The 10,654-nt window shown below is 48.9% G+C and overlaps 1 protein-coding gene across 3 annotated transcripts in view; it reads right to left on the reverse strand.

Moving 5' to 3' along the window:
- Mecr (mitochondrial trans-2-enoyl-CoA reductase) overlaps positions 1-9,343 on the reverse strand; it is a 29,212-nt gene extending 19,869 nt beyond the window's left edge. The window contains exon 1 of one of the 3 annotated variants that reach the window (XM_050151467.1): positions 9,181-9,343. In XM_050151467.1, the coding sequence (XP_050007424.1) occupies positions 9,181-9,257 (77 nt within the window). In that variant the 5' untranslated portion in view covers positions 9,258-9,343. Of the gene's footprint in view, positions 1-8,940; positions 9,099-9,130 lie in introns of those variants that run through there. The other 2 variants (XM_050151458.1, XM_050151476.1) reach the window with 2 other exon arrangements.
- Positions 9,344-10,654: the final 1,311 nt, after the last annotated feature.

Here is a 10,654-nt window from a genome sequence, read left to right on the forward strand (position 1 = left end):
AAAAAAAAAAAAAAAAAAAAAAAAAAAAAAAAAAAAAAAAGAATGAGCTAAGAAAATAAACTAATAAATTCTCACAGAAAATGGTTCACTAGGAAGAGTGGGAGGCCAGGGCCAGAAGAAAAGGCTTTGCAAAAGGAAGGTAGTACCGAGGATTTCATGTGTGTGTACATAGCTGGAGGAGGGAGGGGTCCTCCCTACAATAATAACCGCTACTTACTGAGTGTTCACCAGCCAGGCTCCCTGCCAAGTGCTTTATAGGCCAGCTTCCAGCCCATTTCAATAGCTGCAGACTATTGTTCTGCTTTTATAGCTGAGGAACAAAGGCACAGAAGAGGTAAATAACTTGCTCAGGGCTGCTGACAGTGGGAGGTGGTTGATCTGATCTGAACCTGGCACTCAGATGTTAACAGAGGCCACCTGGTAAGCACTGGACTCCAAACCCAGCAGCAGGCAGTGAAATGAGATCTTGCCTGACCTGGCCCGGAGGGTGACTCTTGCTGCAGCAGCCTGAGGGGGAGGAAGGGAGGTTGGCACTGGCACAGGAGGTTGGCATTGGCACAGCCTCCCCAGTAGACCTCACAGGGAGGCCATCAGAGATATTTCTCTGGGACTATACATTAGGTCTACATCCCAAAGAAAATTCCAGCCCTGAGCAAATCGGTTTTTGGACTAGCTGCCTCTTTGTGTTATCCTATTGCTTCTCCCACACTCTGACAGATAATCAGACCTTTCCTGTAGGATGACAAAGCTTGGGAGCTCAAGCTGCTTAGACACAGCTTTTCTTTTCTCTGCACATTTTTCTACACGCTCTTCCCTCAGCCAAGAATTTCATTTCCACAGCTTCACCGTTAAATAAAAATTCAACTCAGCCTTCAAGACCCAGCTCAAACTTTATCCCTCCTAAGATTTCTTCTGAACCTCTTCCTGGTGCTGGCAACGGTCACTTTTTTTTAGCCCTTCTGTCCCACAGCAGGGTGACTATGCCCCTTAAGATCATTTCATGGGAGGTTAATGTGTTTGAGTTTATGAAGTTTTTCCATCAGAGTTTTTAACTGATGAAGACATAGGTTCAAAATCCCTTTTCTGGAGTTCTTGGGGTCTGATGTCCTCCAGAGTTCAGAATCCTGAGTTATCTACACCCTCAGAGGTTGAGTATCCCCTGTGGTCAGGTGCTCCTGCAGCAAGTGGCATGAATATTCACAGCAGGGGAAAAGACAGTGGCAAGCTGGTTTTCCCTCACAGAGTCAGATTGCGGAGCTTCCTGCAATTGTGGAAAGGAGTTTGGGTTGTGATCCTTCAGACCTAAAGCCCAGGACTTATCACATGGATGGAGGGAGGGAGAGATGGGGGGGGGGCTTAAATTTCTCCTTAGTGATTAACAAGTATCTAGGACCAAACTGTCATCTCTAGTGAGAGAATGTGGCATAAAAGTGCCAGTCACCCGAGCTGGAGAGATGGCTCAGCAGTTAAGAATACTGTCTGCTCTTCCAGAGGACCCGGCTCAATTCCCAGCACCCACATGGTAGTTGACAGCTGTCTGTAACTCCAGTTTCAGGGATCTGACACCCACACTTCAATGCACATAATATATATATGTATGTGTGCGTGTGTGTGTGTGTGTGTGTGTGTGTGTGTGTTTGTGTGTGTGTGTGCGCGCGCCAGTCACCTAGGAAGTCAAGGGAGAGAAAAGTCTGTGATGGTTCCCAGACTTAGTCTGGATTCCTGGCTGAGCAAATGGTGAGGAAGGATGAGGGAGCTCACAGTGGACACAGAGGCATTGTCTTTGAAGTCTGATGCAGGTAACCTGCAGGATGGACAATAGATGATGCTCTGGCTAGACGTAACGGGCATCCAGCATAAAGAGCTGCCAGCCCACTGTGTGGGAGGAATCTAGAGATTATAACTCAACTCTGGCCACTAGGCCAGACAACAAAGGACAGCTGAGTCTCCCCAAGCCTGTCAGTCTGCATCTACAGGCTGCTTAGTCTTTCCAGTGCTTATGCTTCAGGCATCATCATGCTGATGTTTAAAAAGAGAAGAAGCTGAGAAACTAAGTTAACTGGCAAAGAAGAAGAAGATGGAGAAGGAGAAGGAGGTGGAGGAGGAAGAGGAGAGGAAGAAGAAGAAAAAGAAGAAGAGGAGAAGGAAGAGGAGGAAGAGGAGAAGGAGGAGGAGGAAGAAGAAGAAGAAGAACAAGCCTGTTCTTAAGCCAGACTCCAAGCCCAGGCTGAGCACTCATGTTGGAGGGTTCTCCTAGGAGACATTAGCTTTCCCTGGGATTCAGGACATCATATATCTGGGAAACACTGCCTGCTAATCCTCTAAGAGCCAGGCTCCAAGAAGTCCTGCAGTAGAGGAACCCAGGTGGCTTGGTACAGATACCCTGACTGAAACATGACTTTCACAGACCAGCCTACTTCAGATAGCAGGCAGGACATTGGACTACAAACTGTTCCTGGTTCCCTTTGGCTCCTGGGAAGTCCAGCTGAGATCCACAGAGGAGGGAAGAAAGGTGGGTAGGGACAGGCAGAGCAGAAATTGAGTCTAGGAAGTAGAAACTGCACACACCAGTGGTGGTGGTGGATGCTACCCACCTGGGGTAAGCTTTGTTGGTCCAGCTGCATCTCATCAGGGAGACCAGCCCCAGCCTGCCCCCACGGAATGCCATCAATACCACAGACATGGCTGTTCCTGCAGTCGGTTCTAACAGCATCATCAAGGATACGGCTGCTGAGACAAGAAGGAATACAGGGCTGGGCCTGAATTCCAGGAGCTGGCCCTCCAGTGCAATGATAGCAATTCTTGTCCTGATTCCGGCTTTTTAAATTCACCAAAGGAAACGACGGCTGTGTGGCTGAGCACAAATGAGGCACCCAAACATAACCTGGCTAGATTGCAAGTCACTGCCCCATTACTGTTCATATCTTTCCCCTGTGAGTCTGACAACGGCGCCAGGCAACTCTGAGGGCTGCCACTGTCTCAACTGACAGATCCTAGGCTGGATAAAGTCACAATGGCTCCTTTGAGGCTGAGGCTGTACACCTGTGATACCATATGAAGTACAAGGGAAACAAAAGCAGGCAGAAGAAAGAGCCTTTTGAGACAGGAAAAAAAGAGCCTAGTCCCCTGGGACTGGCTCCGTTCTATCTGCTGGGTAAGGTAGACACCAGACAGCAATGCTGAGCACTCCTCCCTGCCTTCCATGTTTCATTAGCCACCATTTGTTCTTATCTTTCATCTTTCACTCCATCACTGCAAATAATTTCAGACAGACCCAGCTGAGAGAGCATGTCACCGACTAGAGACTTCCCCATCTGCTCAGCACATGAGCTAGGAATGTGTGTCTTCACACAGCACTGGGAAAGGTAACTGACACCTCGTGTGGCCTTCCTCAGGTCTGCATGTGGTCTCATGATCAACAAGCCACCTTCTGTGCCTTAGAGAAGTGCATGGGGTGCTTGGACACATGTCACAAGTGGGAGGGAGATGGTGCCTCAGATTCTGGCTTGTGACCCCTAGCAAGGAATGAGTGGCCTTTGCCGGTGGAAATCTAAAGGAGTGCTGGACTCTTAGGGACCAACGCTCTCTGTCACTCATCAGCCTTGTTGGGACTCTTTTGGCTTTTCTGACTCAAGGTAATCCTGCACAGTTTCCACTGCCCTGACTTTTTGTGTGTGTAGGTCTCACTGTGTTGCCAAGCCTAACCTTTAATTCCTGGCCTCAGCATCCCAAGCAGCTGGAGCAGGTAGTCCAGTGGCTGCTTGACTTTCCAGGAGCAGAGGATGACTGGAACAATGAAGAGTTATTCCTCTGTTTCTATGGCTGCAGGGCTGTGCTGAGAGGGATCCGCTATAGTTCAGACCAGAAATGTCCCTGTGTTAGAGGTTTGGTGGCCAGGGCACTGTGGGTAAGAGGTGGAACCCTGGGGTCGGTCTTCAGGTACCTAGTGCTTTCCTCTCTGGCTCATGCTAAGGAGCATGGTTTTGGTGCATGTCCCTATTCAGAAGCAATGGCACTACTCGTTGACCATAACCTCCAAAATGTAGTTTTCTAAGCAGTCTCGCGCATGCATTGTGACAGAAGGCTACTTAACACAAGGCCCCCATCCTGCCTTGGTAGGAAAGAGTGCTCTTGGGGAGATGGGCTATAAAGGCCAGTAGATGTAGGTACACAGAAGGGAGAGCTGTGAACGTCTGTTATTGGCATAGAAGCTGCAGGGAGAGTAAGCATATCACCACTGCTGGTCTTGGCCGAGTGATTTCTTCAGAGGAAGGACTGGAATGAGGACCACTACTCTTGTATTGCTGTTGCCTGTGGTCCCAACAAAACATCTCAAACTAGTATGATTCTGTCATCTGTTCATCTGCTTCTAAAACAAGAGCCCATCTGAACTCACCCCGAGTGGAAAAGGCCAGGAAGCATTTAATAGGACAGATAGGAGTGTGCCCTGGCGCTGCACTGAGTGACGGCATCTCTAGGAGGCTCAGGATGGAGGGATAACATCTAACCTACTGTGGGATTCGTTTGTCTGCCACATTTCACCTAGGAGGCAACAGGAGGAAACCGGGACCGTGGGACATGGCATGAACTCCATAGTATAGTGTGAATCCCATGACCTCAGCGTAATCCCCCCGGGGTCAGTTACATATGGATCCCTCCCAGGCAACAGTAGGTACTGAGGCATTCAGGGCTTCTGCACCTGAAGCCTCTTTTGCACAAGACAGTCCTCTCTCTCATATGGCTTTGACTTCTTGCTAGTCTGACTGCCCAAGGGCAAGAGAAGGAACTAGGCATCCCTCTTCTGGGTACGTAATACATTCTGAACATATCATAGCATTTACCCCACTGGGGTATGGTGGCCCAAATGCTGGACTAGACTGGGGTTTTCTGGGGACAAAGGTATAAATCACTTGTCTCTGAATCTTCAGGGCCCAGCATCTACCTGCCCCTCAAAGAACCAATGCTGGCTAGTTTCCTGTATCAATGAACACTATGTCAATTTACTTTATCTTTGACATGAAAAAGTTCTCAAAAGAGCACCAAACATCAATTTAGAAAATACCAAATTCCAATTTAAAAACCAAGTTACCCACAGAGTTTTAGTTTAAACACCGACCTAAGGTGTACAAAGACTCAGAATAAAGAGTACCTTATAATGAGAATGCCTTACCAACCTAACACGGGCCCCCTAAATTCCATCTGGTTTAAATCAGAAAGGATATAGAAAGCAAAGGTTTCCCTGCGTGGGTTTATCCTGCAGCTGGCAGGTGAGAAACCACTTTGGGTGCTAGGTGTTTCTTTTGGTGTTCTGAGACTGCATCTCATGTTGCCCAGCCTAGTTTCAAACTCACTCTGTAGCCAAGACCGGCTTCAAATTCCTGATGTTCCTGCTACCAGCTTTGAGTGCTGAGATTACAGTTGTGGGTGACCACACAAGCTGGGTGCAGGCAGAGGAAAGAAGAGGGCAGAAACTGGTACCTCCCTCATCCCAGGGCAGAACAGAAAATTCGGGGCCACTGAATGACCTATAATTTCACTTTCTCTTCTAAACAATCATGATCCTAATTTTATACTCCATTCCATCCTGGAAAACCCTTTCAGATGACTGTGACTGCTTCTTTCAGTCTTTGTCTCCACTGTGGGGGCTTCCATCCCCATGAAGAACTTTTAAGCAGGAACACTCTAGTTGTCCTTTGGGCAAGAGCCTTTCAATCTTGAGATTCAATTTCCTTCTCTGTTAAACAGGGAAGACCGAACAAAACTGGATGATGCTGATTTGTGATGCCTAGGACTGAACTCAGGGCCTTGTGCATGCTAGGCAAGGACACTACACTGAGCTACAGTCACCTCGGTCCCATTTGAATACCACAGTCTTCACAGAGAACTTAGCTTGACACTTGCTACTTCGTGGGTATACAAGAAATGAGTTACTTCCACACCAGCACTTAAGAGAAAAGCGAAGATCTGAGGGGATGCTCCCTAGAGTAGGAGGGGAGAAGGATGGGGGGAGGGGTAAAGGACATCATGGCTTCCAGAACCTTCTAGAACTCTGCACAGAGAACAGGCTCTGACCACCTCTGAAAATTGCAGACTACTGTAAAATCCTGCATTCTGACTTCATACCTTTCCCTAGTGTCTCCCCAGCTCCTAGACTGGCCCACAGTACAAAACACACCTGTCTGGGAACTGTTGTTTGGATTTTGGGTAGTCTCATGACCCTACTCGTCACAAGATCCAGAGACACCCTGTCACTGGGATGTGAGAACACTTGATTCTTATGAGGTTGTGATTACTGTAAACCGCATACAGAACTACAAAGGAAATTTTGGTCATGGACCTCAGCCCGCCCGAATCTGGGTCAGAAGGGAAGGCCATTCCAGACGGGACAATGCCTACTGCCTGGCCGTCTATCCACAGGCATTGCTTCCCAACACTGGCTGGACATCAGTCACCTGGAGGCCTGCGAGCTTAAACAACAGACACCCCAGATCCACTATGCGCTTCAGAGGTGGAGCCTGGAAATCGTTTCCAAGTGTAGCACAGGTGACTGAGCTGTGATGCCCAGGTTGAAGGGAATGCCTGGTATAAGTGTCATGTTCTGAGCTTGGGGACACGACTAGGGGTCTACACAGAAGACAGAAGCAGCTGTCTTTATTTCTATCTGCCGACAGACAGGGCAGTTCCAGCTTCTCTGATTCTCTAACAGGAAACCAATCAGGAGGCCACGGCACACAGCTGGTCAGCCACTCGAGCCTTCCTCATCGCGCTGGGAGAACTCAATAAAAGGTGTGCCTCTTAATGAAATGAGCTTCGGGTTCAGCTAACGTGACAGGAGCAGCTGTTTCACGCAGGCCTGTGAGAGAGACACAAATGACAAGCCTTTGGGAGCAGCAGCACACCGCTCTCCTTTTGGGCCATTTCTGAAATGAAGGCCTGCTCACAAAGGCTTTATCAGCTCACCACAACAAAGTCTTCAGGGAAATGTCTTCCCTGACATGATTCATTGCCTCTCAGCAAAATACAACTAGGGGGCTGGTGTGACGTTTCAGCTGGCAGAGGAGCAAGCTGCGAATACGATGATGACCGGAGTTCACACCAGATCCCAAAAGATGGAAGAGAACTGACTCCTGAGAGCTGTCCTCTGATCTACGCACGTGCGTGCGTGCACGTGTACTGCTGAACTCAGATATAAAATGTTTGATCTTAGACCAGTCAATCCACCTCTCAGCCTTCCATGTCTTTAATACCCTCTCTGAGAATTCTGCTGGATCGTAATTCATAATTTTTACATACGGATTACCAACAAATAAATCTATATGTAACTTGTCAGTCTAAAGAGCTGTGAAGGCTGCCTGAAGCAGGGTGAAAGTGAAAGCCCCAATCTGGAAATTAGGGTTCTCGGAGGCAGCTCTTTGTCCTCACTTGGCTTAGCTGTGTGTTTAGCAAGTTCACTTAGTTCTCTGGGCCACTTCACAAACACAGCACACAGCACTAATCAGCTAAGAATGAGACTCCCCTGCGGTGCCTTCGTAACTCCTTGGTTCACAGCAAATGTACAGCTGTGCTGGTGTAAGTACAGGCTACAGGCTAGGTGCTTTGAAAGGCAGAGAGGAGACTCAAGGTTGTGTACTGGCCACACCCGCCTTTAGAGCAATTTCAAAGAAAGGTCAACCAGTAATTTCAACTCCTTGAGGAGCTGAGGCAAGAAAACAAGTTCCAGGCCAACCTGGGAAACACAGGGACACCTTGTCTGAGGTGGGAGAGAAGGAAGAGGAGCAGGAGCAATGGAGAACAAACACTTCTGTAATCCTGGCACTGGCAGTTAGAGGCCAGACTTTTTTTTTTTTTAAATGGGACTTGGAGTGGCACACTTTTAACTCCAGCATTTGGGTGGCAGTGGGCTGAGGTAAGAGAATCACTATAAACTCCAGGTCAGCCAAGTCTACTTGGCCAGTTCCAGGCTAGCCAGGACTAGCCAGGGGGACCTAGAGAAGGAGAGAGAAAACAATATTAAGAAGATGCATGTTGGCAAACACCAAATTTTTGTCTTTTGTTTTTGAGGCAGGGTTTCAATATGTAGTCCATACTGGCCTCAAATTCACCATCTTCCTACCTCAGCCAGTGCTGGGGCTACAGGCATGCACCATCATATACCGCCCCTAAATTGTATTTGGGTCTTTAAAATCTTTTATGTATTTTGCTCTCTCTGTGTGTTTTGAGACAAAGGCTCATTACAGAGCCCATGCTGGTCTCAAACTCACAACCCTCTTCCCTCAGCATGCTGGGGTTATCAAACAACTCGCTTTTGTTTGATTGTTTTGAGACAGGGTCTCTACAGTCCTGGCTATCCTGGAACTCAACACATAGACGAAGCTGGCCTTGAACTCACAGAGATCTGCCTGCCTGCCTTTACCTCCAGCTTGCTGGGATTAAAGGTGCTCGCCAACAAGCCGGTTTAAACAACTTGTAACTACGTCAAGATACATCCGTGGTGTGGTGGAAGGAAACCCACAAAGGGGGCCAGAGGTGAATTCCAGTCCCTATTCCAATCACTAAGTAACTGTATCACTTTGGACAAGTCCTGCGAGCTCTGTGAAACCGAAACAATAAAATATTGCCTGTTTAACTCAAAACTGACGACCCAAATAGATGTAAAATTACTCTGGTCTCTTCCTCTGAAATATAAATCAACAAAGGAGTAGAACTTAGGGAGCCCATATGTTCAAATTCCGATTCTCACTGGCTGGGTGACTCTGGGCAAGTGGTTTTAACTTTCGTATGCCCCGGTTTTCTCATCTGCACAATGGGAACACATCCAATAACCACCCCCCGACGAGCGTTGCCTTGACAAGCCATCGAAAGCATCCCCCTAGACAAAGGAGTGCCTGCCACAATCCTCGAACAACATCGATCAACGAGCGTCGCCCTTCGATCTTGCACCTGTGCTTCGCGGGTCTTCCGCCGCCAGGAAGCACCGGAGTCGAGTTAGCGAGCGCGCGCTGGGCTTCGGCGTCTGTCGGACGGCGGCGTCCGCTTCCTCGGACCCTGTCCTCTCCTCGCGGTCCGCCGCCCGCCTTAAAACCCTCCAGGGACCCCCAGCTCCCCGCCCGGCGTCGGCGCCGACTCTTACTGGATGACCTTGGCCGGATCCCCGTGGTTGCCATAGATCAGCGCCCGCACCTTGGACGGCTCAGAGGAAGCGGAGTAGGAGGACGCGGTCCGCCCGCGGCGGAGCCAAGTCTCGAGGAGACCCGCATGCAGAGGCGCCCGGGCTCGCGCCCCTGTCAGCCGCCCGCTGACCAACATGCCGCTACCAGCGCTGACAGAAGCCGGCGCGCCGGGTCACGTCATCCGCCCGCGACCGCAAGCCTGAGCCCCGCCCCGCTCGTGGCCACGCCCCCTCCCCTTTAAAGAGGCGCCTTTAAAGAGGCTCTCTTGCCCAGTATCTGCGTTGGAGAAATGGCTCCGGGCTTGACGTGGGGGAGTGGGGTGGAGTGGCGTAGGAAAATCAGGAACCTGGAGAAGAATTCAGAGCCAACCAAAGCAGCATTCCCAGCGAATAGAGTCTGGGACTGGCCTATAGTTGCGAATACTGCTCGCAGTGTGGTGTTTCATTTGGGGAAAGTCATTTACATTTTGGCCTCAGTTTCCCCTTCCCACCATCTGTTGAGCCATCACTATGCCCTTTAAAGTATCACTTCCTCTTATCTCCAATTCCCCAGAACAACACCGTACTTTTATCGCCGCCGCCACCACATCATCGTTGTTATATTGTTTTTTTGAGACAGAATTTCTCTGTGTAGTTCTGTTTGTCCTGGAACTGTCTCTGTAGACCAGGAAGTCTCAAACTCAGAGATCTACCTGCCTCTGCCTGCTGAGTGCTGGAATTATAGGCGTGCGCCACCAGAATATGGGGGTTTTAAAAGTTACTTCTCTGCCCCAGCTGACCGGGAAGCAGGAATACCACGCTAAAATCCTAGCCCTGTTCTTTTCCTAGCTTGATCAAATGAGACCTGTAAAGATGCAGGGTCTCTGGTGGAGGAAGGACATAAGCATAAATAAACCTCTGGTTGAACCTTCGTGTGCATGCAAGTGTGCACTATTGCAGTTTGAAGGAAAGGAGTACTCTGTGATGGAGGCCTGCTGGGACTTTTGAGGGAGGAGCTGTTGGAGTTAGTCCTTTGACTCCAAATCTGGGTGCATGGAAATTACGTGAGGTTGTTGTGGAATATAACTTTAACTAGGCCAAGATGTGCTACATTTGTTTCTGCTATGGAAGATTAACTGTGTAAAGACGTGTTACGTTTGTTTGTGCTGCATTTGTTTAATTATGTAAAAGTGAGTTGACTTTGTTTCCCCTTGCCTGCGTAAGGCAGCTGATTGGGCTAATAAAGAGATGAACAGCCAATAGCTAGTCAGAGAAAAGATAGGTGGGCCTGATGGGCAGAGTGAATAAGTAGGAGGAGGAATCTAGGCTCAGGAAAGAAGAAAAAAGAAGATAAAAAAGGAGAAAGGGAAGGGCTTGCCCAGGGCCAAAAACCAGAAGCCAGGCAGCCCCAGGCACTGGAGGAAGCAGTAAAGTAAAACATACAGAAAGAGAGAGAAAGAGAGAGAGAGAGAGAGAGAGAGAGAGAGAGAGAGAGAGAGAGAGAGA

Source organism: Alexandromys fortis, unplaced genomic scaffold (assembly GCF_014885135.2).
Source record: "Alexandromys fortis isolate MF-2015 unplaced genomic scaffold, M_Fortis_MF-2015_v1.1 scaffold_26, whole genome shotgun sequence".
Lineage (NCBI taxonomy): Eukaryota > Metazoa > Chordata > Mammalia > Rodentia > Cricetidae > Alexandromys > Alexandromys fortis.